This window comes from Atractosteus spatula, chromosome 4 (genome assembly GCF_055471065.1).
Source record: "Atractosteus spatula isolate fAtrSpa1 chromosome 4, fAtrSpa1.hap1, whole genome shotgun sequence".
Lineage (NCBI taxonomy): Eukaryota > Metazoa > Chordata > Actinopteri > Semionotiformes > Lepisosteidae > Atractosteus > Atractosteus spatula.
Window position 1 is genome coordinate 17,124,337 of NC_142709.1, and position 27,862 is coordinate 17,152,198.

General features: G+C 36.2%; 1 protein-coding gene across 1 annotated transcript in view; it reads right to left on the reverse strand.

Annotated features, from left to right (window-relative positions):
- Window positions 1–27,862, reverse strand: part of stxbp5l (syntaxin binding protein 5L) — a 261,129-nt gene that overhangs the window by 10,982 nt on the left and 222,285 nt on the right. Inside the window, exons 21-22 of the mRNA XM_088914500.1 lie at window positions 24,965–25,069; window positions 9,753–9,926 (exon numbers count right to left, since the gene is read on the reverse strand). Of these exons, the coding sequence (XP_088770626.1) occupies window positions 9,753–9,926; window positions 24,965–25,069 (279 nt within the window). The remainder of the gene's footprint in view (window positions 1–9,752; window positions 9,927–24,964; window positions 25,070–27,862) is intronic.

The window sequence follows — 27,862 nt, forward strand, 5'->3', positions numbered from 1 at the left end:
TAAGTGGCAATTTAAAGGGTAGTCAAATAGATCATTTTAAAACAAAGAAAGGGACTGAAATAACCTAGCACATAGAATGGTGCCAAAGACAGTTAAGTAAGCCGACTATTTCTAGAGCAGTAGAACATTTTTCCTGACATTTTTAGTGAAATAAGATTTCAAGCACGGATGGAAAAGGCAAATTGGAGTAATGTGAGGTTTTAACTGCTGACAGGCTTTATTAAACAGCAAACATGTTCTCAGTATTTTAGAATCATTCTCTTAGTTTAAGAAAAATAGCATAGCAAGGTATGTGATATTACATATGGTGTTCCTTCATTTCTTATTCTTGGACTACATTACCACAAAAACCTGCAGCTCATAATGAGAAATGGACTTGTCTGCTATGCAGTGGACTTCTTACTGGTGTCACCTCTACATTGAGTCATGTCAAGAAACTAATTCAGTAGCACTTCTAAAAAGCAATTCTGATTCTTAAACCAGAGAGATTTTAAATGGATAAGCACAGTATAAAAATATTGATAACATTTCCTACATTATTAAAAACTTAACCTTTGCCTCAATGAAACATAGGAGAAGCAGAGAAGTAAAAGTATTTGATGCAGACCTACAATGAGGCATCATTTGGTTCTTGGTTCTTGGAATTAAAAAATAATTTTAAAAGAAAATAAAACATTTTAAAAGGAGTAAACCAATGGGACAGTCTTGTCCATTTCTGGAACAAGACACTATATAGCGAATATATTTATATTTATCTGTGTTCTCAAGCACTACAGATTTCTAAATATGCAGAGGAAAAATTAATTAACTTTAGATCCTGTTCAATTGCGCTATAACCACCTGAAAGTAAATGAAACATGTTAGTCTTTTTGAAAAGCATTAAAAATGCCACTGTGGTTAGCTAAAATTCCAAACGTTTAGAGACATTTTATACCATGTACATTAGTGAGCTGAAAGTCTTATTTTAATTAACAAGTGCTGTTACATTATAGTTTATAATGAAATTTCAAAACACTTTGCTTCTAAGAACAAGTACTGTTAAGCAGTAGGGTAATTATTTGAACTAAATCAGAATCAATGTTGTATAACACTGACTTCTCTTTCTGCCTATTGATTGATTAGAGCTGAGAATCTTTCAGCATCTGAAGGTCCAATCACTTTCAGAAGTGTTGACTGTGTGCCTCCATAGGTAAGACCACAGTCAGTCATTACTGTTACAAAGATGTTTCAAATAACTCCTTGAACTGAGTACTTCCTATTAGTCGGTGTGGTTTATCCTTATAGGGGATCACTGGGTAAAACTACTTTGTACTAGAACATACTGTAGACAGGCCAATTTGGTGAAGTAAACTCAAATCAAAAGGTGATGACAACTCAACAATAACAGAATGTGTACTTGAGGCACTTACTGTGTGTTAGAGGTTGCCTGCTGACATCAAGACCTCTAGAAAAAGTCCTTGGATGGACAGACCTTGCAACACTATATCTACAGTGACATTTCTTCAGTGCAGTTTGGCTTTTGCTTAAAACAATGGGACCCTTTCAGTTGATAAAATTACATTAGTAAATTACAACTGTTCACCCTTTTAGGACCTGGTGATAATAAAACACTGAATGCTGAAGAGAAAAGGAAGCCAGCAGTTCATTAAAACTTTTCTAATGACAGGATATTCCCTGTTTATGTCAATGCTCAACGCCAACATCAAGGAATGCTCAGATGGAGATTTTACAGTCCTTAAAGAAAGGCTATCAAAATGTTTGTAAATGAACCTCAGACTTGACATGATTAAGTAGATTTTTTAGCTTAAAATGTATTGGTGCTTTCTGTGGTGTATTTTTTAATGATGGAGCACATGTTTGGAAAAAATGTAGAATTTATTAAGACGTTTGTTGGGTTACTAAAGCATAGACTGTAAGATCGCTTCTTTCTTACAATCAGAAGCACCTTTTGTTTTACTGCAGGAACAGAAATTAAAATAAAAAACACATGTGAAAATCTGATACAAAATAAAAGCTATTTTAAAACCTACAACCAGAGAACGTGAAACAGTATTTACTTCGGGTTTATAATGACATTATTACACTTGCATTAGAAGGAATATGTGTAAAAAGCAATTCTTTTTTAAATCTAAGAAAAGCAGTTTTTAGTGGATGACATGTAGACATACTAAAAGGCATAATCTTCCAAGATATGGATGGAATATATCCATGATATATGCAGTAGGATGTGTTTTTCATGTGGTTAGATCTGTCACAAATATTTTCTGGGCAGAGGAATTACAGGCATATTGTTATATTGTGCTTAATAATAGTGAATCATTATACAAAAAGTTTCCCTTTTTTGTGAGAATGCTTTACTGTTAGTGAAAGTTCTGCACAGTGCCACAGGTCAGACAAAGACTTCAGACAGAAGAGCCAGGGTCAGGGAGGGGCAATGCTTCAGCAACACACACAGGAGAGGGAAGACGAGGACCGACGCTACTGCATTAGTGACATTCAGACAAGTTTAGGAACATAAAAAGGACACTAAATCTATGTACAGTAGACTGTACATTCTCCTTTACATAGGGTGTCTTCCTTTACAGCACAAGTAACAGCTAACAGGACAATGTCTGTAACCTCCATCTGTTTTACACTAGCTGTTTCATCTGGCTGTCATTGTGCATTCCAGTCTGCCTTTCAACTGTTCATTATTGCTAAACAGCTCAGCCTTTGACATGTCTGTAAAGGATGTGATTATTACACAATTTCACTTTTCTTGCTTCTTCGCAACAGACGTTTTCAAGCTGCTACAGTACCTGCCCTTTGAGACCATTTGGTGCTTGTGTCTTAAAGTTCCTGAAGAAACCTGTACTTTCGGTGATGCCATTTGCAAGATCTGCACTAGATCATCATCTATTACATGAGGAATTTGCTCTGAGAAACGTTAGGCTTGATGTATGTGATTTCCTTCCCAGAGGACATCATGTTCATCACAAGTTTCAACTGTAGAACTGTATCACTTCTTATACGTACTTATACCTTGTGCTGCCTTTGCATTATTAGATGAGCTAACAGGTAACCACTCACATATACATATTCAATACAAAGGAACAAGTAATAGGTTTATTCCATGCTGAAAAAAAGAAGAAAGAGAACACAACGTTTCGGCCGTGGAGCCTTCTTCAGGTGTGAGAGAGACAGGGCAGTAGGCAAAGGTAAAGTAGCGGGAGAACAAAGGTTGGGAGGGAGGAGGAGTGAGAGGCGGGAGCAGGGGACAGAAAGAGAGGCGAATCAAGAGGTGTTAAGTCAGAATGGGTGCAGAGAGGTGTGAAATGAAACTTCCAATGAATGGAGAAAATTTAAAAGAACAGTAGTCTGTCGTTAAGGGAACCTTTGCCTACTGCCCTGTCTCTCTCACACCTGAAGAAGGCTCCACGGCCGAAACGTTGTGTTCTCTTTCTTCTTTTTTTCAGCATGGAATAAACCTATTACTTGTTCCTTTGCAGCCTACGCATGCTGACGCAGCTACCCACCTGAACATATTCAATACAAGTTTACATTAGGCAACATTTCATTTTTTTCACAATAGAGCTTTTTACGATAATGTTTAGTTTGTAAAACATACCAACTACATCCTCTATTTATATAATAATTTCCAATACTATATAGTAAAATACTGTATACAGTATATACTGAATATTTGATTCATACTGTTACTTTCTCATAGCCCTGTAAAACAAAAAAAAAATCTCTGATAATCTCAAAAGAAAAGAACCATGAAAGTTTAGCTGGTGTGACTTTGCACATTATATTTACTGTACAGTTTTTTTACTATGTAAATTCCATGAGTTAAACTTAGCTAAAATCATTATTGTGTGTGCACTCTATTTATTATCTCAAAACAGAGCTCTAAGGGGATCAAATTAACCTTCAAACATGACCTTTCGGTGATGTGAAGGAGTGTTCTTTTAGGAGCAGGAACAGAAGTTTAAAACCACCTGATCATCATTTCAGAGACAGAGAAACATCCAATAACTGCGCTGGATGAAAACAGCCTTTTGCTTAAATGCATTTTTCTGTTTGTGCAGAGCAGATACTTTAAAAAAGAGAGAAACCTGAGATCAATCTGCATATGGGTAATAGATTTAAGATGCAGCAATGACACACATTTTTGTAGATTGTAGGTTCATTTCTCCCAAGCCTTTTCATGAACTATCTGCACCCAAAAAATCACAGTTATGAGATAATGGGTCTTGTTTTTCACTGGAAACAAAAATTGATCTTAGCATGTCACAATTTAATCAGGAAATAATCATTCCAAACATAAAATATTTGCAATGCTCAAGGTAAATATTTGAAACAGTGCTAGTGTATATACTGTATACTGCCCATAATTTTCTTATATGAAAGTAGGATTTCCATTGATGATTTAAACATACTGTACAAATCATAAAGTACTTTCTACTGCAAAGAAACAGCTTGACTGAGGTGAAAGTGAGCCCTGTCACAGCTTCTGTGGAAATGGCTGAATTGGAGGAGCAACTGCTGAAGCCATCATTTGTCAAACAAGCGATGGTTTCTTATCATGTTTCATAATTGCAGGCTGGTTAGAACTATGCTACTTTATATAATGCTCAAGAAAGACAGCTCTGTCATTCCAATCCAATTTTAACAGGGGACACTTTATATAATTAATAACCTTGTATCAAGCAGAAACACAAAACAGACCTTCAGGTCTTAAAGTCACACAGAATTTATATCATCTGTTAGTTTTCAACTGTAACACTTCCTGGCATTTGGAAATTAGTTTGGCTGTTCCCTCAGCTTCACAACTGTTACATTTTTTAAATGATCTGAACAATGTATCTTTTTCTTTAAAGAATGCCGGTGTGGCTTCTGACAATTTTCACAATTTCAGGCTCTAGCAAACAGTAATTATTACCTTGCAATCAAGGTATTTTATTTTTTTATTCTTTTTCCTCAGGTTATCCATTAGACACGTTCTGTACCCAGAATAGTACTTTGGCCTATTCACCGCAGGATTCACTTCATACTGAGGCTCGTGAATCCAGCAGAGATCAGACTGACACAAACAGCACTATTCTTTCTGGTTTCCTGATCAAACTCCACAGATGGCTGTTGGTGTATCGAGAGCCACCTACTGTTCAACCAACCGACTTTTCCTTGGAGGTCTCTCACTCCAGTACCGACCAAGCCCAGCCTCACTGAGGTCAGGCTGAAAGGTGGTCGTGCTGTTGTCCTCACAGTGTGACAGATTACAAGAGCAGACTAGATTAGGTTTTTAAATCGGCAAAAGTCATATGTAAGATGAGCAACGCATTTCTACTAATTTTGCCTGATGATAAATCTGGCAAAGGATATAGGTTAACTGTCCAAAGCATTTAAATTTTTCTTAAGCCTTAAGGTACCACCTTAAAGGCAATTATAAAGGCAGAGGACCTCCTTCTCATTCATCTGCTCCTTTCCACTAGCTTGTTCCTGGCGCCCTTCTTCACATTTTTAACATGAGTCATTCTAAATTAATATAAAACCTAATATGACATTTGCAAGATGAAGTGCTGCTTCATCTTCCTAAAGAGATTATGTCACCCTGAATTTACACGAATAAGGTTTTAATATCTTTGGACAGGTTTGGAGCTTTGGAGGGATTTGTGTAGGAAGCAATTTTAGGGACTAGAAGTAACGCGGGATAAAGAGATTTAGCTCTCTGGCTACTTTTTGTGGAGAAATGCAAACACACACACATTGTTAACACACTAAAGCATTCACATACAGTACTGCTATGGGAATTCTGTCTAGTTCATATTATCGAGGGGTATCTGACATAACCTTACTAATTTCTAAGTAGCTTCAATATATAAATATATATTTATTGTATCTACATTTGAGTAATCATCAGAGAATGTAATGAAATCAAAATAGTAGGTTTGTCCAAGAATTATATTATTTTTCAGATGATATTGTGAAAGCGGTCACGAGCCTACAAATTGTGTGTTCATTCAGAGACCTGTAGAGTTTTTCTCTTTTGGCTTGAGCCAATAATGTCCTTCTGGTGTTATCAAATTTAAATTAAGTGGGTTTAAAGGAAGTTGATTCACCAAACTAATTATTTGAAATGTCCATCAATTAGATAAGCTTTTTTAAGATTTTTACATAAGTGAACTAGCAAAACTTGTCTATGTGGTATTAACTGCCATTTCTATTCGTATTAGCAAATTGCTCATTTTTAGTTGATTAATGTGTGTTAATGTTCCAAACATATATTTAATCCTTTGAAATCTCATCCTGGATAATTGCTTTTCCACACTTTAAACAATTATGTAAAAACTCTAGTCCTTGAGGGCCACGTTCTTGGAGCTTTCACAGGGCCTTGTCAATTAGTGGCTGATTAAGACCTGACAAAAGCATGTTATGACTTCTTATCCAAATAATCAGCTCAATTAAGTGATTCCAATCAGAGGTGCAATGAAACTAGAGCACCCTGCAGCCCATGAAGACTTAGTTACTCATTGCTGCTGCAGTATAAAGTGATTCAAATATTATAACAATCTGTTCCAGGATTTCAGTTAAATTTCGTTTTCCCATTTTTATATATTGACTGATGCTACTAAAATCTCTATGGGTAGAAATAAGAAACACAGTATGATTGTGCAGGTAGCTTCTGATTCAAATTTAAAAATCAAGATTATCCTAGTCATTTAGTCTTAAATTTGCGACACTTAATCTTAAGAACTGACACATTCGTATTCAGCTGAGGGAACAGAATTATACATTTTCAGAATACTGATATAGTTTCCTTCCCCTTCATTGCTGGTGTTGGGTTGTGTCCCGATGAAAATACTGCTCCAATACACATTAATTTCTGCTTGGCAGCACAAAGGCTGGCTTTACACATTTGACTAACCACAAACTACCTGCAGCTTCTTATTCGGAAAGCTGTCACAAACATCACTCAATTCTTTGCTGAATGAAGTGCTGCAACACATATTTAAGATAATATATTGCAGCCCTTCTCATTAACACATATCTCATACATCGCACGCAATGCTTTTTCAGTGAATTGTCACAATACCGCTGAAAATTGCAGAGTATTGGTGCTGCAACTGTCTTTTCTTAGTATTTCTGACCTGAGGCCTTTATGGGGATCACAAGTTATTTTGTAATTACTGAATCTATATAAATAAACAGATTTTTTCTTTTCCCCAATGATCTGCTGCATGCGCTATGTGTGATTCTCTGACTTTTTCTTTCTCAATTCTGGAAAAGACAGCTTCTGAGAAGAAATTCTTGAAAATGTTTTCAGACAATATTCATATTAACATATATTGCCCTTTCTTTAGTGGTCAACCACTAAGAACACACTGTACATGACAAAGAGCAAGTTCTCTGCATCACATTTACCCAGAAATAAAGATTTCTGGACTCCACCTTTCAAAATTATAAAGTATCCTACTTTTCCTGGGCCACAAAGTAACATGTGATTCAAATGACAAAAACCTACTTATAATTCAGTTTTATTCTTAGAAAGATTTCCAGACAAATATTAAAGAACATACTATAACAAAAAAAACAGTCTACTGGAATTAGAGGAATTGCAATGATACTACTGTATAACGCCCTGGTTTTAAGGCATTTCTCTTCATTTCTAAGGGTAGTATTCTACTAGCTGTGGGTTAGCTGTTAAAGTGAAATATCTGCATGTTTGATAAAATAATAAGATATTTTGTTAGCGTCGGAAACACAGACAGTAAACATTAGAAACACAAATGATCTGGACTGTAGAGACGACAGTTTTTAGTAAGACAGCTGGACATCCTGCAGAAAGGAAAACGTGAGACAGAGGAACATGCACAGATTTCCCCACATGGCTCCTTTCACAAACAGGGCTGCTGTACAAAAAAGGGGCCAAGATGATGAAATATCATAGAGAGACAGTGTTGCAGTATCACATACTGTATTAATAAGCACTTTTCATGTAATGGCAACCCATAGTGTAGTTTTTGAAAACTAATAATGAAGAGCATATAGAGATACTATGTGTGATTCTGGAAGTTTATTCATCTAATTTAACACATTTCTTAAAGTGAAAAAGGATATAGAATTTGAACACCTTTTAATATAAATGTTGGCCTTATTATCCTTTTAAGTCTAGTAGAAGCAAGCAAGTGGTTCGTGTTTTGGCAAATCTTATCTTCCGCCACAGTTTCCCTCAGATCAAAAGCCGCTTTCCATTTACTAAAGATAACCGTTAGAGTGAACATGCCCAAAAGTTCTCAAGAGAAACAGGAAAATGTTTTAGTTCTTTTAGACATATCTTTGAAAAGGTTGCTTGAATTTCTCTGGAGTTAGGTAAAGCGAAGCAAATTTGGTATTGTGGCCAAAACTCTGAAATTCTCGGATGGACTGATATTAATATACAGTAAACATTAAAACTAAAGTATACAGTAAATATTAATACTAAGTCTATTACTAATAATTACCTTAATTATAAAAACAATCTTCTGTAGCATCAATATCTGGTTTTGCAGGATGCATGACAAATTGTGAAGTACTGGCAACATCTGGTAAAAACCCAAATTACTCAAGAGGTCCAGCACCCTGTGAGCTGGCAAGCCTCACTGTGATACTGCTGCTTATGGGAAGAAAGTCTCCTTGAGAACATGTTCTCGAGTGTTATGTAGTGTTTCTATACTATTGAGAGTTTAAATACATACTGTATCTGTCTGATTTGTTCAAATTGGATATTATCTGTATCTGAGATACAGTATCAACGTGTTTTAATTAAGAAAAACACAGTTTCTATGATTGTAGGTACAGTAAGTAAGAATTTGTCTGTTATGTCATTTAGTTATACTGAATTTAAAAGATTAATTGCTAACCTTTCTTGGACTCGCCTGCACTTCAGAAAGTTTGTCCAATGGCAGCTTATCTGCCCTCGCTGGCATTATAGAAACTCCTTTTGGACTAACATGAGCAAAAATCAGGAATTTCTACAAAGACTAATGTGAATGAGCTCATTACTCCACATAGCGAGTGACTGCTGTTCATTTGCACCACAATATGATTAATGACTGACTCATCGCAGGAGATGTCAATTCAGTTGTTAATCTGTATCTTTTCAACAAAACCAATAAAGAGCTTGGAGGCAGAAGCCAAGAAACAGGCCATCATTACTAATACAAAGATATAAAGAAACATGCAGCAGAAATGCGCTTAGATTCTGTACAGATGGTAATTACTGTATGTATTGAAATTAATTTTGAAATGCATTTGAAAACAATGAAATATGGGAAAATATTTCATGCCTTTTTAAACATATTTTAGGAACATGGTGCCATTTTGAATAACCTTTGATAAATGTCTATATATTTGAAATGTTCTTTTTTTTTCCTCCAGATTGGACAGGTTGTGATTAATTCTCTGACCTGAGTTTTAGAGTCAGGTAATTATTTTGTATTTATTTTCACATCTGCGAAAGGAACAAATCTAAAAATCTCGGACACTGCTCCCTTAAAATCTCATCTGTAAACCTTGTCTTTGTGTTTCATGAAATCACATTCCTTCTTTCAACCTGAAGAGCCCAGTTTTGAAAAACGGGGCCACATACAGTAAATACAGACAGACAGTACACATGCGTCTCGTTTTTTAACTCTGGCTCCTTTTACTGAAATATATTTTCGGGGTATATTCCTTGTTTTCGGATGGGGGTCAGGCATGCAGAAAGGAAACGGATGCAGACAAGCACACACCTTCTGTGTGGGAGACGGGCAAGGAGATCTCCATGCAAGCGGCAGACTGGGCCTTTCTGAAGGGCGGCCGGCCGGGCCCTCGCCGATTGTGCTTAGTGCCTTCGGCGCTGGAGACGCGCTTCCCAGTGGCACAGGGCTGCGAGGTGGGGCTAGTGCAATGTCCATTGACATGATCTGCAATAATGGCAAAGCGTTAGCAAAGTGGCAAAAAGAAGCAAAGGGAGGACAAGCCTCAGCTCCTTTACAGAGACAGCAGGCAACAGTGGATGCACTTACAGCAGGGCTAAGCAAAGCTAGTGAATTTTCTTCTTCTTCTTCTTAGGCACGTGCCCTGTGACACGAAGTTAATGATGGCCAATTTTGAAAATGTCCGATCATGCTTTTTAGAGCCCGGAGTTTCTTGTCGGCGTCTTATGGCACAACTCCGAAAGTCTCCCAGGCTACTGCATACGGTATCTAGTCCAAGGTCGGCATTTTGCTTTCACAGGTGGGTGGGTCCTTGCAAGAAACCCGTGGTCCAAAATGAGGGGTGATTGTGCACCCTTATCAAATTTAAGGTCAGTTCTTGCTGACAAGCTCCTCTTTCCATGAAAACTCACTTGCTTTCCCAGTCCTACGTGCGTCCTGAGCCACTATTTTAATGCAAAGTACCAATCAAGGTGGTGAAATTAATAGCAGTAGAGTACTACTGCCAGTGTTGCTACAGCCAAATTACAATTGAAAAACTGTGAAAAGAAATCATTCTTTTATGATCCCAGAACAAGGCTGACTTAAAAGCAGTTCAGTAACTCTGGTACTGATACAGACATCAAGAATTTGGAGAATTTATTTTTACATTTAATTTTTTTTTCATTTGTCATTGGAAATCATGCCATTGTGACAGTTCTACTTGAAAAATCAGTTTTTATCAGTTTTTCTATTGTCTTTGGTTCATTATGCCACAGACAGCAGTGGCACATGAAGAGTACATGTATTTCATTATAAGAACTGATCATTTCAATGGCATTGAGTAGTGTTACAGGCCTAGATAACATACAAAATGTATATCACTAGATATCTCCAGAAAAATGAGCTGAGAAATGGTGGTGTGATGAGTGATGAGGCTATGCTTTTCTATGGGATATTCCCCAACAGTGGTTGCCATTGACTGAAATACACAGAAGCACTGCATGCTAATGGAAGTAATCTGATGGCTCACTGTCATTAGGGCTCCATCTGACAGAGGGAATAATCACATATTTATACGTTGCATGTTCAGAAGGAAAAAATTTAATTTTGGCATCGGTTTCACCAGGTTGTAATTCAGAAATGTATAATTCATAGGTGACAAAAGATTTTAAAACGGATGAACATTAATAATATGAACAAAAAGGTCCAGCTTGGTTTATAAATTATTAATATAAAAAAAGTTATATAAAGAATTCTATTAATGACAAACAGAATTCTTAGAAGAGTAACAATGTTCTGTATTGACAAAAATCTGGTTTAGATGAGGGAGTTGCATAGTAATTAAGTAACATTAAAAAAAAACACATCAGAGTAATTATACTTTATTTACAGTCTAACTTTGACCAGGTTAGTACTGTATATTTTACCAACATGAAAACTGCAGTATATGCATATAAGTCCTTTCTACAGGAAGGGGACAAATTGGAGTGAAAAAATCAATCAATGTGACAACTACAATTAAATAGGAAAAAATATTGTCTGCATTTAATATAACTTGGATGCAATTAAGCATGTTTCCTTTGTATATTTTGGTGTGCTGATAGATGCTGCTACCTCCTAGCTCTGAGTTTCGGGTTTAATTCCAGACTAGAGCACCTTCTGTGTTAAGTTTGCATGCCATCCCATGTTCTCTGGTTTTCTTCAATTTCCAAAGACATACTTGAAAGGTTAACTGGTGTCCTGTGTCCTTGTGTTTGTGAGTTGGTGCCCTGCAATGGATTAGTGATACATTGGATGGTTTTGTGTCCTGTATACCTGGAACAGAGTCCATGTTCCCTCACTATTCAGTTTTCTTAGCACATACAAAGAAAGTATGATACAAATAATAAAGGGTTTTATTTTATTATTTAGTGTATTATAACAGAGTTGAGCTTTGTTTTGGTCCTTCCTCAGGGTTTGTATTTACAGTATGTGTTTCAAAAGCAATATGCCATAATATATATATGACGCAAGATATATTATGCAGTCACAAAAGAAAAACAATGTCATCATAAAGAAGCACAATTTAAAAGCAGAGCATACTGTACATTAATTTCCACCTATTAAGAACTACTGTAATTAAATCAGGGGGTCTTCAGTAAAGAGAATATTAGCCAATGATAGTGCAAAAATTGTTATGAACTAGAAATAAGAAAAACAACATGGTTTAATTGAGGGAGCACAGTGGAAGCAATATTTTGTCATATTATGTCAGTTTAATTTCAATAATTGTATTCCCAACCATATACAGTATGAATTTATGAAATAGCCAGTCAGTATTTAATTCTACAAAATGGGTCACAGCTCACATTTCTTTCTTTGTTTCCAGAAGACACTTTCTCCTTCTAAATCTCCATCTGTAGTCTATAGTCAGAACTTCACAGACGGCACTTCAAATGCTACTGGATCTTTCTGGGTGCGGCACTGTTTCACTTGTGTAGTAGTAGAAATCAAATCAAGAGTTTCTGAACTTTAGGAGATCCTAGTTGGACACAGCTATCTGCCGTGGCTGCATTTACGGGATATATTTTGTACAATATACCCTGGCATTGTTAAACAAATATTTACAGTATATGCTTTTTTATACTGCATGCATAACTCGGAAAAATAAAACTTCATAGCTATGAAATGATTTTATATTCTATTCACTGCTATCAGTTTTCTACACTGCTATGAAAGACTGAAAACTTTATTACAAAGCATTTCTGAAAATTGTTTTTACTCGTATTAACAGTTCTGTCTTGACCAAAAGAAAAACAAATCTGGTAATGAAAGTTATGATAACTTTTTAGACATGTTTTGAACCTGTTGTGGCTGAGGAGCATGCCTTGATAATACATTCTCAACAGCCAACTGTCTGCATGTGTTCCTGTGCAGAATGCCAAAAATAAAATAAAACTATCAAGTCTGCAGTGTCCTTCTACCCAAATGATGAAAGACTAAAATATATTTTTTCTTCATCCCAATTATCTCAAGAATAATAGGAAAAACCAAGCATTAACTGTAAAATGAGATCAGGCAGTATCTAGCATTATTCTAACTTGATTTTTCATGACTGAAAGCGAAACGGAGAGTTTGTGCTTTTAATGACTACTGAGTAAAAAGGAGTGATAAATTAGCAAAAATTAAAGAATCAAAATTTACCGTATGTTTCACACTGTTCAGTGCATTGCATACTGGATGTTTCCAAGCAATGCCGTCAAATATTTCTAGTCTGAGTTAATTTTGCTACAACTAGAAGACAGTCAAATGCTTTCTAAATCCTTTACATCTCCTGGAATGAGCCTGCTGGTAACCCAGGAGATGCTTCAACAGTCTCACATCACATGCTTTCAATTCTCTTTGTAGCCATCCAGATGGCCACCGACGTCACTTACAGTAAGCATGTGTCTGGTTGGGCTCAGTTCCAGTTACACTGGCAGCGTTCTCTGCATTATTTCTAAAGGTCCCAACAACAGGTCTGTCTACTTCAACAACGTCCAATGCAGGCATTTCACAAGTTTGCACACAAACTGTTGCTGCAAGTTAAATGGATGTCAGCATGTCTTCTTTTTACCTTTCCACTACTCTAGTTCAGAACAGATACAGAACCCTTCCACTTTTTAAAGTGAAATTAGAATTGTTGCAAAAATCTACAATCACTTGTATTTTCTGCACTTCTTTTAGGTGTGAATAGGTTTCTTATATCTTTTTGGAGTTTAAGTGATATCAAGGCACTGGTAGTGGTAGAAAGTAGGAATCACTGGGTGTTTAACAACCTTCAATCTACACAGTCTTGGATGGTTCACTGCCATGCATGTTTTCATGGTAGTAAATCATTCAGGTTTTCAGGTGCACAACCCAGATTGGGTTTTTCTATGGCCCTTCTGGCTATCTGTTATGCTTATACAGGTATGAGGTAGGTAATCCCATTCAAGTCAGTCTCAGTGGGTCACTGGACTGGAGGTTATCCTGGTGTCTAGGTATGAAGTAATCAGAAAGTACATGACTCACCTCGGATGGGACACCACATCAATCACAGGGTCTATTTACAGTACAGCAGTGCTAATTCCTATTTATAAAGCTGGGTGGACTGGGGCAACTGGCAAACATACCTCACTCAACGTACAACAACAGCCTCTGTGGGAGGGACTTGACTGCACAACCTGACAGGTCTAGAGACTTTTCCACTATGACATGCTTACAGTACATACTGAGCAGAAAAAAAATTATCACTCTATTCATGCATTTGTGTTTTAATGAAGAATAAGCCATATGGATGGGTTTTGGATATTCGTTAAGTATTTTTGGCATCATTTAGGTTAATCAAAAATTGACCATGATGCACTTGAGTGAATATTATATAAATATTATACCACCCCATTAGTGAGTGGATTGGACGCAAGTGATAACCGGTTTTAACCTGTTAAATTTCAAGCCTGAAAAGTGAGAAAGAAAAACACAGAAAGGAATCAACACCTTGTTTATCAAGAGAACAACACCTTTTTGTCATTGGTGTGTAGGTGATTTTTCTGAGTCAGTGCACTGTTACTTGTCATCTGGGCTGTCTCAGCCAGGCGAGATATTTCATCCAAACATAGTTTGTCAGGATCTAATAAGCCAGGATCTAAGAGACCACAAGACATGACCCCTTGCCAGGATCTTTCAGGAGGTTCACGTGCAGTGGTCTGATAGTGTCCAGTCATTAGGTATCTAACTTGTGGTGATTGATGCCAAGATGACTGCACAGTGCTACATTCATCAAGTCCTGGGACTTCACCTACTGCACTGCTTGCAGGTTCATCTCAATATGACAACATTCAAGAAGGATGAAGGACATGCCCTCAAACCACCTGTGTAGCAGCAGCTTTCTCAGAAGAAGTTATTCTGTGAAGACCCCACTACTAGACTTAAGGCCCACTGAACCTTTTTGGGATTAGCTGCAATGGTGTGGTATCTAGGGCCTAGAGACCAGTGAACAGGCACATGCTTTCCGGGCATTCCGGGAATTCAAATAGTGTACATAGGTAAATACTGGGACTAAATATGAATCCGCTCTTATCATTTCTCAACACTGAGACACAGAACCATCAGAGAAAAATTAATAATCACTATACACTCTATTCATATTTAATCTTTAAAGTTAATTCTAACAAGTTTTGAATCTGTGTTATTATGACTGAATGCCTCTAATTCAGAATACCCCCTAAAAGGTAACTGAAAACATAGCTTGAACAACTATTGGTGAGGTGTGTGACATTTTTGGCATACTGGTGGACGTAAGGGAAGGGCTAGGTAGGAAGGTGTTTTCTTTGTCACATTTTATATTTTTTCAATAGCACAGTTCATTTGACATACAGTATACTGTATGTTCAGATCAAATGCGCTTTACCAGGCTCAGAAGTCAAACCCTACACATCACACAAAATGTAAGATACCCAGACTGTGGTATACTGTGCCCAAAGGCAGAAAACCGGTAAACTACAGTGAGATTAGAAATAGAATGAAACATCATTTTGATGTTTTCACATTTAAGTTGTGAAATACTCTGCATTGTGGGAAAAAAAAACCCAACAACACATGTATTAAACAGTTAAGGAAATTTGCAATTGAGGATTACAAACAATCATAGTATCATACCATAGTCATAACCCACTTGTGATAGAGCAGGCTCCAGCACACGGTGACCACCATTTCATAAAAATGTGAACACTGTAAAAAGGTAAATAAGAAACCTTACACAATTAAGTGATAGTGTTACAGCTTACCGTGTTCCTGTCTTGTTTGATGTTTAGAGTTTGTTCCTGGTTCCAAGAATTGTGACGTCATCTGTATGTCATTTTTTATGTCAATGCTATGTCATTTTCTATGTCATCTGTTATATCATTTGTCATATGAGGTAAACACCAAGTAAGCATTTCATTGTACCCAGGCACATACTGTATAACAGTAAACTTGAATTATAGATGACTAGGAAGTGTCTCTAAGAGTTTAGATAAAGTGTGTAACAAAAATGTAAACATCTCCAGCTTCAAAGCAGAGGGATATTTGCAAAGATTTATGGGGTCCAGAGTCTGTGATCAAAGAACATCATAAAGTTTACCTTGGTTTATCTTAGTTACCTTAGTTTAGTGGCATCCAGGTTTGCAGAGAGAGAGATTTAACTGCAGGTTGCAATTGCATTGTGTTTTATTGAGAAGGCAGCTCTCTTTGGGTGATTAGAATGTCAGGTCACTGAAATGCCTTGTCTGTACATACAGTACTCTAAATATAGAAACTTGTGTGTCATATGTTCTGTGTAGTGTAGTGCTTGTATTGTCATTGCTAATAAACATCTGTTTAACCAAGTGTGCTTGGAGTCTTAATCTTATCACCAAAGCTTTGACAGAGAACAACTAATTCAAGTGCCTCTAACTATACCAACTATAACTATATCAACCGCTTGGGTATATTCTGGCAGAGGTCATTTACAAATAGGGGGTTATGAACATTTCTTTTACTTCTTGACTCATTTGCTCACTCGGTTTCTGATTTTCATAACCCCCCATTTATAGCAGTATGTCCTAACTTGCAATACAGGTTGTACTGCATTGTGGGTGCACACACAGAGTAAAATAATACATGAAATTAAAAACAAAGATTTCAAAAAACAGATAAAAATAATACTTACCTCCCAAAGAACCAGAACGATACAATAATAGTAACATAATAGGTGGCTTTAGTTTGCCTGAAGAAAAATGTTCTTCTGATTCCTATCTGTGGTTGGGGGGAAGTAATATGCTGTCTTGTCTGCTTACCACCACATAAATCAGGATAACTCTGGGCTGATGAGCCAAATATTGCTTGGATAAGGACATTTCCATATCCAAGTAAACTATACATTTATGCTATTATATGTAAAACTTTACTTGAGTTGTTTAAGATAAGGACAATTTTAGCTATGTTGATATTTGGCATGAGACTTTACACCTGCTTGAAGGAAAAAAAAAACAGCAAGCCATGGCTGTCCATCTCTATTTGGAAGCTGAATTCTTCATGGAGCTCAACACTCCCTGAAGCCATATGAGAATCTTCTATCTATTTAACTTTACATTGATCTCATCAATTTCTCTGTCTCAGAAACCAGCACCCTTCATCTGGTCATCACAGGGGCTGGTGCTCAACCTCTTCCTCTCTGACTTCCAAGCCCACTGGCCATTTAATTAGTTTTCCTGTAGTCAGCCTCTATATATTTATATTTTAGAATTTTTGTTTGACATATTATTCCACAGAAAAATAAAGCAATTAGTCAAATTGTTACAACTGTAGGAAATGACCTTCTTACTTTAAAGTGAATATACTGTAGAATTCTACACTTCCATCATAGACTAATCTCTTTTGAAAACAAAGCTTAAAAGGCAAAAATAAATAGAATCAACTTCTATTTTTTCTCTCCCATTAGCAGTACTGAACGCCCACGTGATATTCAACTTAAAAACCCACGCACTCTTTACCTGAATGAACCATGGCACTTACATAGAGAAAAGCACAAATGTCCTCCCAAGCAAAGCTGCATGTTAACTTTCACACTGCAGTCCATAACAGAAACTGTGGAGGTTAAGCCTCAAGTGGAAGAAAGGCACAGTACCCAGAAAATAAAGCCTCTAAACTTCAGAAGCTGACAGGACATCATGCACAGTAGTGCTCAGCCAGTTCAGTGCTGCCTCAGAGGGGCTCAGATCACAGACAGTGAAGGGTTAGCCTCTACTGGTCTCCTCCTACTGTATCTCTCTGTTTCTGCATTGTAACTTTTATTTGTTTTATAGCTTGGATGAGGTCATAGGAAAGATTTAGTAAGTTGACATGTTGCACCTTTGACCACAGTATGGATGTCCATGGGTTGACAACTTCAGGATATTTTCTGTCCCAGCACTTACAGTATTTAATCAATAAATATGCAGCCAGTTAAAAATAATCCAGCCCCATTGCCCTCTACTAAATAGATGAAATAAACCTTAGGAAACAAGTTATCAATAAAAAACTTCAATTGATTAAAACTATACTTCATAACATTTTTTACTTTAGATAACAACCTGGTAAACAAGTACAACGAAGCCTGAATTCTATTGCACAAAAAACATTTCCAAGAGAGAAGATCAAGAGGCATAAAAGACCCAAACACAGTGAAAACTTCAGGGTTAATGTGGTTTGTATGATGTTCCAAATACAATGGAGTGAGACTGTTTGGCTATGTTAGTTTTCAGAGATTATGAGCATGGAATAGGACAGCTCAAATTCAAGTTCATATTTTTAGTTTCTTGTGAAACTTAATCTACAGGTACTTATAAAAGCTCAAATTAAAAAAAGCAGAATGTTACATGTAGCCAACAGAACTGTGTGATCTGATCAGAGAAAGTGCATTCAAACATCAGAAAGAAAATCACTGAATTTGATATAATCTGTTAGAAGTGTCAGGATAAAAAATAATTTTAAAAAGTCAAAAAACTGAAAACAGTTGGCTTTCGCCTACCGTACCAAGATCAGTCTTAAGATCTGTTGGCAGACTTAACTTTCTGGATCCCTTAACTGAAACAAAATAGGAAAGAAAGCAGCAGTTAATTTGTTTAAAAAAGAAAGTAAGGAAAAAAAGAAATAAGGGGGTGCAGGAAACAAAACAAGAAAATTCAAAAGAAAATATAAAAACGTGCACAATGTGCATACACTTTGCAAGCAGATGCACAGATCACCATGGTAACATGCTAGAACCCACTTGACAACCTGCATTCCCAGCAAGACAACTTTCACCACCATACACAACCCACAGGTGTGAGCAGAAGACCTCACTTATTCCACAAGTACTGTACATTAAGTTCTCGTGACACACATCAAACTTTCCCCCTTAAGGGGAATTTCCTCTTCTTTACTTACATACTGTCGTTACCAGCTGTATTAGATAGGTAGATGGACATGTAGATTGATTTATTCAAATACTGACACAAAAACCAAACAGAAAATATTAAAGATTGACTTGGATTAGACAGGTCTAGTGCTCTGCATTGCACTCACAATATTGAAAATGAGCTTACACAAATACGTAGTGAAGCCCTCAAAAAGCATATTTTGAAACAATTTTGCAGAAAATGTCAAGAGAGTGATTATTATTAATAATAATAATATTATTATTGTTATTGTTGTTGTATTTTATTTGGTACTATTTTATTTAATTATTTCTCCTTAGTTAAACAAATCAAGTTTACTTAAGTGGATAAAATTATTATATTAGTGTTCAGGAATTCATGATTCCAGAGTGACCTATAAACCTACCAGGGTTTATTAATTCCTCTCTCCCTTTTACTGTAGATGTGAATTTGTGAATCGAGGTAGCAACTTTGAACTTTTGTGCTTAATTAGAATTAATTTTCCTTTACACCTTTCTACTAAGTCGTTTAAGTAATTTTTAAAAGAAGCCAATTAAATGTGAGCACTTGATTGTATTCTGTTTTACATGTAGCATGAACATTCTTCTTCCTCTGTATTCTTCTGAATTCCCTATAATACATTAAAAAGAATCATTTCAACGTGGTGCCTGATGAATATTTATTCATCCAGTAATTATTAAGAAGTAGTTTGGCAGGTACTGTATGGCTTTAGAAGTACTTACAGTACATTACTTTTTGTTAACAGTGTAATATGCATTCAAACAGAATTTTCTTTGTGAATTTTTTATGCCAACTAAAGATGAGATATTCAAAAGGGGATTGGTGAACACCAAAACCCCTTGCACCTTAATTATTTTGATTTATACTAAATACCCCACTTCCGCCTGGAAAAAGAGACACACCACTTCCATTTAGAAATTTGTAAGCAGAGTGGAGGAATCCAAAACATAACAATATCAACTTGTTAGAGCTCTCTATTAAAAGGAATTAAGGATAAAGATACTACATCTTAGCTTTACTTTAAAGACAGAGATCAGTAAGATGTTGGTTTCTGACTAATAAATAATTAGGGGCCTGTAAAATGGACAACACAATGTCACATTACTAAGTGTTTTAAAGTGTAGATTCGACAGCACAGCAGTGGTAATCAACAGACATAGGACTGGGTGCAAAAAATCATAGTCTCTCATACAACTGCCATATGCCTACAAAATCATATTCACAGTCTCCTGCAAATCATATCACGACCTTTAAAATGTGACAGAGGTTGAATTATCTACAATGGCAGTTAGTGAACTGTTTCATAAGGCTAATATGAAGGTCAAGAAGAGCTGTGACACATTCAGGAATGATTCACATCACAGGTTCTGATGGAACAACAAGATTATTTTCTTTCATACACAAATGCGATTCTGTCCCAGGCAATTCTAACAAGGTAGATTAACTATTTAAAATGTTTACTTGTCACAAAATTATAGCAATGCACAGAGGGATTATAGATTGTGAAATTGATATTGTGGGGGTTGGAATCAGCATAAAACAGAAGAATGGGCTGGCATATTATCCAGGATTGCACAGTTGCTGAAGATATACTGTATATATACTACTTATACATGTACATATACTACTATGAGATTTTCCCATCTCAAAAGAGACCTCATGCTTCCACATTTGGCCTAGTCTGATTCCCACATTGAGCTAGGATCATTATTGACCTACAGTATAGAATCAATGATTAGTATAGGACATTCTTGTGATGTGAGTTCTGTTAAATATGTGCTGTAAACCGTGATATAAGTGTCAGCTATGACTCTGCAGATTTTCCATTATGACCTGGTTCATAAAAATGCATACAGCGTGGACTGGTGGAATCTGAAAGCACTGTCGCAGTGTAATTGGTTCTCCATTAAGACTTGCACAAAACTGATTATGTGCCAAAACAAAGGAAGTGACTTTTTGCTCCTGAATTTGAATTTCTACATGGCTTTGATTAGAAAGAATAACACTTACTGTCATTCTAGTTAATTTCATGAGCTTTATGTGGTTCATATTTTATAGAAAAACAGATTTTCACTATGCTGTATGGCATTAATAAGCACATCTATAACCAAAATTCCAATCATTAGGCAAAGCTGAGTAAAATTATTATGCAACCAGAAGTTTACTTTTAGACTTTATATCAAAACTGAAGAAATTGTTGCAGGTGGCAATGAATGTATGTACTTCAAATTGCAGGTATATTAAATATATAAATATATATTTATATATATACTTTAAGTATATTAAAAACGATCCAAATAACAGCACAAAATCTTAAGAAAACTTTTAAATTCTGAATTGATAGAGTATATAAAGTTTCACAAATACAATAGATTTAGTTTTGCTGTGAAAAAACAGATTTCTTGAATCTTCGTCAAAACTTGTGCAATGTTCTTTATGGTGCTATCTGATGACACTTCTTGCCTATAACAATTTTCCTAGAACAATGTGATATAGCTTTCTTAGTGCAGGCAAGCTCTGGCTTGGTTTGTACAAATGTTAGGTAACCAAGGAGTTGTGGAAATATGTGGAACCTTCCAAGCACAAGTACCGTCACATGCAGTACAGTACATCTGAAGAAGCTATAGAGCCTAAACATTGTGCCTTTTCCTTCTAGTATGGAATTCATCTCTAATTCTTTTTCATCTGCAGTTCCCACACTGATTTAACTCTCGACTCGCACTTTATTTCCTCAGTCTATACGGTAAGGGATACTTACAGTACATGCAGATGTTAACTTCAAAGAAAACAACAAAGGGGAAAGCATAAGTAAGGCAGGAGGTACAGTATGTAAACATCCAGGCTATTGACGAAAGTACTACTGTACAACCGGGCAGCTTGGACCTGGAGGTTCACTTGAAGTTAAATCATAGTGGACTATTAATCATAGTTCGTTTCTTAAACCTTTTCAATTAAAAAAAATATTTTGACTGATGAACCTGCAGCATCATTGTACCAATATCAGGAATTTCTCTTCTAGTTTTGTGGTATTGTGTGTTAATTACAGTATGTGAAATGGACTTGCAGGAAACCCATTTGGTCATTCACAGGCTTAGAGCCACATCGCTCCACTCTCTAACGAGCAGAGACTGAGCCCTCTGCTGAGAGAGAATTGTACGATGTCCAGGTTTCAAGGGAGGTGACATTACTTCTGTGACTCGCTTAGTACCACTGAACCCTTTTACATACACAGTGCCATCCCTTAATACCTTAGAAAATAACATAGACAACACCATAGAAAATAACAGCTGGTGGCAAACAAAATGTGGATTGCACACCAAAGTACCACTATTTAAAAATAAACAGGCTTCTTTTTATTTGAAGAAGACAGACGTTTCAATCTGTCCTCAAGCATAATTTATATGCATTGGTCTGCTGTGGCTCTATTCAGCTGAAGCAGAAAATGCAATACGTTGTAGTATTGCAGCATTTCAGAACACCATAGCTAGTCTGTCAAAAGGAAGTACCTAATAAGAAATCCAGTACATGACATCATATTTCTGATTTTAGGTTTTTGTTATCCACACAGGCAGACCACTCACCTTCTAAACATAACAGTATGAACAGCTTCCACTCGTGGTTGTTTAATATGGACTGTGTGCAAGGTTTTCATTATGAAGTATAGTATAGTCTCAACATCTTCAAATTTACTACAACATTTGTGAATTTGCTATTTGAGATTAGGTCTGGCTGACAGAGTCTGGGATGAAAGAAGAGAAGAGCAGAATGAAACTGAGCTAAAGGTTCTTACCCACATTTTTAAAATTAACAGTGCCACCAATTAGAACCATGAGACAAATCTCCCTGCCCCATGCCCAAGTACCCACTACTCTGCATGCGCATCTCAGTGTGGTCTTGTTGTTATATTGTAATGAACACTCCTGACTCTGTGTTGGCTGTGTGGGGAAAGACAGGCTTAAGACAACCTTGTCAGAGCGCCTGTAGTTTTATTGCCCGTTCATTACAGTGGGGCATGCTAACTGTGGAAGCAGAGAAAGAAAGTGGGATTAATGTTATTCATTTTAACTGATTACTATATGGTACATTTGTGATGACTGTTGTTTCTTTTAGTTTATCAATGTTATTTAAGGGATACCTTTTTTTTAACCAGAAAAACTACGGTATACACTGTAATAGATTATGCAAAGGTACTGTATAGATGTGGACTTGATTACATGTCAATTTGCAATGATTCCGAACTCTTGCAACTGTCGAGACCCTGCAGTACTGCAAATGCAATAAGTAAAAACTGTAAATGAAATGGCAAAACAAAACAATTTTGAATTAAAACTTAAGAAATATCCACTTGTACTGTATATCCTTGTACTGAATATATCATTCTGCGGCTGATGCTGTGGTCAGAGCATGTGTTGTGGTACAATACAGAACCCGGGAGTGACAAAGCCCAAAATAACCGAAGATTCTTATAAAAGGAAAACAAGTACTTTTCTGGAAAAAGATATGTCTCTATTTCATTAGCAAGTGGCGTGGCTTTTTATAAATTTGGGCACATAGTGACATTAATCCCAAACACTACAAAGTCCAGAAGAAACTCTTTGAAGACTGAAATATCCTACTGAAATCCCTAAAAGGGTATGATTCAAAGAAACAAAGGAGTATTATATTTATTAAATATGAATAGATATCAATCTTTAAAATTAACATTTAGGACCAGTTATTTGTTTTATATTAAACATGCTAAGATCTAGCTTTAGAGTAAAATATTATTTTACAATGACATTTAAATATTTGTAGTGTACAAATAGTAGTAGTGTAGTGTAGTACCCTGTCTCATTTGTCTAATTGACAATATTAGTGCAGGATAAATCATGTCAGTATGTATATGTACTTTAAAACAAATTGTCAGAGATTCCTGATGTTGAAAGACAGATCTGTAGAAAACGCTTTTGCAATATTTCAATCTATCTGATAAAATGTCAGTTTGGTGTCAGGGATTTATCCCTCTAAACACTCCCAAGCTACATCTGCGAAGTGGTTAACATTCCTTTAAGCTACTCAAGGTAATGTGATTTCATTCAATATAGGCCCAACTTCTATAGTGTCTGACTAGATAAAGTACCGTAGAAAATGTGTAGTCAAATAATTATTTACAGAAGTATGATGGTTATCTTTTATAAATTGTTATTTAGAAAAAAATACTTACTAACTGGTAACATGTCAAACAAACCTTAAAACTCAAGCATATCTCAGGGATATTGTTTGGGAAGAAATTTATATGAACTGTATGTCTGCACTATGTCTGCAGGAGGGGTGAAACAGGAGCAGGAGCACTTCAGACAGAAACAGCTGTTTGGTCACTAAGTCATGTTTTTGTCACTAAGCTATGAAGTATAAAACAAATTAGAAGTCTCTGAATACTGTATATTTTTTGCAAAATCATACATAGCTCTGATCTCTTAATGCATGGATAACTGTTTATCAATGGTTATTTTTAGATGAATATCTAAGATCTAAGAATAATTCACAGAACTGATGCAAATATTAACATGATTTACTTGCAAAAAATATGACCTACTCTTCCAAAATCAGGCTCTTTGACATGAATTGCTACTGTACATTTAAAATCCCTCTTCAATATAGCCATAGTACTTGTTTGAGTCTTTTTAGTTTTTGAAAAGTGACTTTAAATTAGAATATGTCGAAGAATAAACCTGTAAGGATAAAAACATGGAATACTGTGAATTAAAGAGCCTGGTTTTGAGAGACCAAACCACAGATATTTTATACGAGGTAAAATAATCAATGGATCCAAAACATCAGTTCACATAATTCTTATTTATATATGAAACAAAAAAGCACTCAGTTAAAAATAAGCTGTCTTTTTGCACATTAAAATAGAGTGAGACTTCCTATGAAAAGAACAGGAGCCGACAAGCAAAGAACAGCACCCCAACTGCAACATTGAAATGGTGGGAACAAAACTATTAACACCACAGTGCAGAGATGTGTTGAAGCAATGCCTGACTTTTGCATGCAAGATGATTAGTAGCTGAGATCTCTTTTGGGCAATGATATTACAGCACTGGCAGCCCTCTGACAACTCCTTACCATTGTCCAGCAAGTAAAACACTGGGCTGTAGTGACTGGCTTTCAGATTTGCTGGGGTGTCAGGTAAGGTGCGGGGATCATTGTGAAGTGTGGTTGGATAAGGAACTGAAATAAAAATTAAAGAAGAATACATTTTCCTTGACAAAAAGGGAAAAAAATAAGCAAAAAGAATGGGGCATACCTCTCAGCCTACAAATACAGTTTATAGGACCTATACAACATTTCCATAGGTTGAAATGATACAGTATGTTACTACAACAGTGCAATGCAAAAAGAGGGAAGCAAGTTTGATAAAAAATCAGAAAACCCGAAGGCCTGACCATCCTGTTTTACTTCACAAGCCTAAATCTCTTCAGCATCCCTCTAGGCATCCGACATGATTCAGGATATTAGTGGATACAGACAAATATGGAGATCATTGCACATTTCTATTAAGTAGGCAATTCAGTTCACCAAAGAGACTTCAACGGGTGAGAGGTATGCTATTTACTTTTTCTCAAGCTTTACGATTTATACACATGAAAATGAAAAGTTAACCAAATGATTAAATCAAACAGGAGCAATAATGTTATTGTGAAATTGGAGTGCTCTATTTACTTTAACCTGTCTGGAGGGGATAGGGGTAAATCCTGTTAGATTCTGTTAGATGACATGGACTTAGTAGGCCAGTGCCATGCAAAATGTGCTTATGGTATGAAATAAATGTGTCATCCTATTTAAATACAGATTTTTTGTTTTAATGTGAGAAATATTCACTTTAGGAGCATTGGAAAATCAAGAATAACATGCTGTAAGAGACTTTTCAATGTGACATTGAAAATTTAATATACACTTTGCTCTCATTTTCAAAAAGACTTTGAACTTGACAAGCTAAAGATGGTTTTAAGGAAAAACTAAAACAATACCTACTGTCAAAATGCGTAGAGCACAGAAAAATAGTGTTTGTAGTTTGAATAATTTTAGCACCAAATATCAGGAAACACAATCCTAAGAACCATGTATTAAAGTGGAATTATTCAGTCTATGGGAAGTAAAGCAATAAACGATGCCTTTATCACACATCTGGGACTGTATTCATAAGCAGTGCAGTGCTAGTCTTGTGCAAATCTTGAATTAGAAAAACTCATACTTTTGTCAGACTAGGAAGAGATAAAACTGGAGGGCTGAGCTGTCAGTTTAAAGCTAAAACCATCTAGTTTAGGAACAAAAAGCTATGGTAAAATAACCACAAATATGAGTTTTTCACAATTTTTCACAACATTTGATGTGTCTTTTTGTTTATCATTACAAAAGACCACACAGTGTGTCAGTAGTGCATTTTCTAGAAAGACTTTCAGGGAATATATGTTTACTTTTGTTTTTCATTGCTACGCACTGTACATACAGTACCACCTTCCTAACATACATACTTGCCTGTCTTCCTGTATTTGTGGGGACTCTCACTCGAACCATTCTCACCCAAAACTAGATATGATTTATTTGAAGACATTACCATTTTGGGAAAGTCACATTTACACAAAAATCATCTGTTTTTTTGTGGTAACATTTTCTTAGATTTTGTCTTAATGATGCACCTCCTCCCAGACACACACACACAGACACACATTGTGCTTTTTAACACAGAGGCCCAAAAAGAATATGAAATTGATAATGGCCTTTTAATAGATTGTATGCAAGAGCACTCTTACATTCTGTAAAGAAAATGTCACTTAAATTGTTAGATGCTTCACTGCATGCATATTAATATTCTCGTTATTCAGTCATGCTGAGGTGATGAACAGAATAAAAAGCAGGCACACATTAGTTGCACATCCCACAATGGACTGAATTCACAATTTTAGTCTTATTTTTTACCTTTAGATTTGCCACATACTGTACAGTGAATTTCACATAAGGATGTATAGCAAGCAGGATACAGTATGTAGAGCTTAAGCCAGAGAGTTTAACACTGTAAGCTCTGACCGCATTTCAATGTGAGATGTTAATGAGAACCTGTGTAAGAATACGTAATCAATACTACAGTCTTTAATACACTTACATACTGAAATGCGTTCATGCAGTGGTGAGTAGCCTGGACTTAATCAGGATCCACAAGTGTGGATCTGAAAAGTGGCTCAAGGGATACCCACCCACCCCCCAGCAAAGCAGGGGATTTGAAACGCAAAATCCTAGAGGATTTTTTTATATAGATAAGCATCTTCCATGTATTAAAGGTGCTTTTACACCTAGTTTCAGAAAAAAATGAGTACTGTATATTCTTATTTTACTATCCCGGCAAGACCATACCTAGAAATTATGAGAGATGCAGGTGACCCTTGGCCCACAGGCTGCCCACTACGACTTCAATGAGCTGGAATAACATGCTGCTACTGAGTGTCAGGATGTCGCTAGTCAAGTACACTCCAGTGCTATTGTAAGTGCCAGATGTTACTTATTCTTAGAGTTGTATTCTTGAAATCATTTGCACACATCATTCATTTTATATCAGTTTTTAGCTAACAAGAAGCAGCCCAGCAATTCTGAAAAGTTTCATATTAGTTTATCAGGAAGCTTGCTTACGAGTCCCAGCAGGTAGTTTGAAGTATTTACTTTGTGAAAAAATACAGACAATAACTATTTCTTTTGAAATTGTCACCTTGGTGTTGACTCACTCCTACCATCCTCCTTCTAGATGATCAGGTAAGATAAAGATGAAATCTGTGTACCCCATTTTGCCATCCTTGTATTTTAATGTTTCACATCTACTGTGCAAACAGTTCTTTATGAGGACACTGCAAGAGTGCGCGTGACACGCACCACAGGGGCAGCTCTTGAGCATTTTGCTGAAGTTACCTCAACCAAGCAGAAATCTGTTCCACACTGGCAGCTTTCCATCTATTGAGTCCCATATCCTGGGGA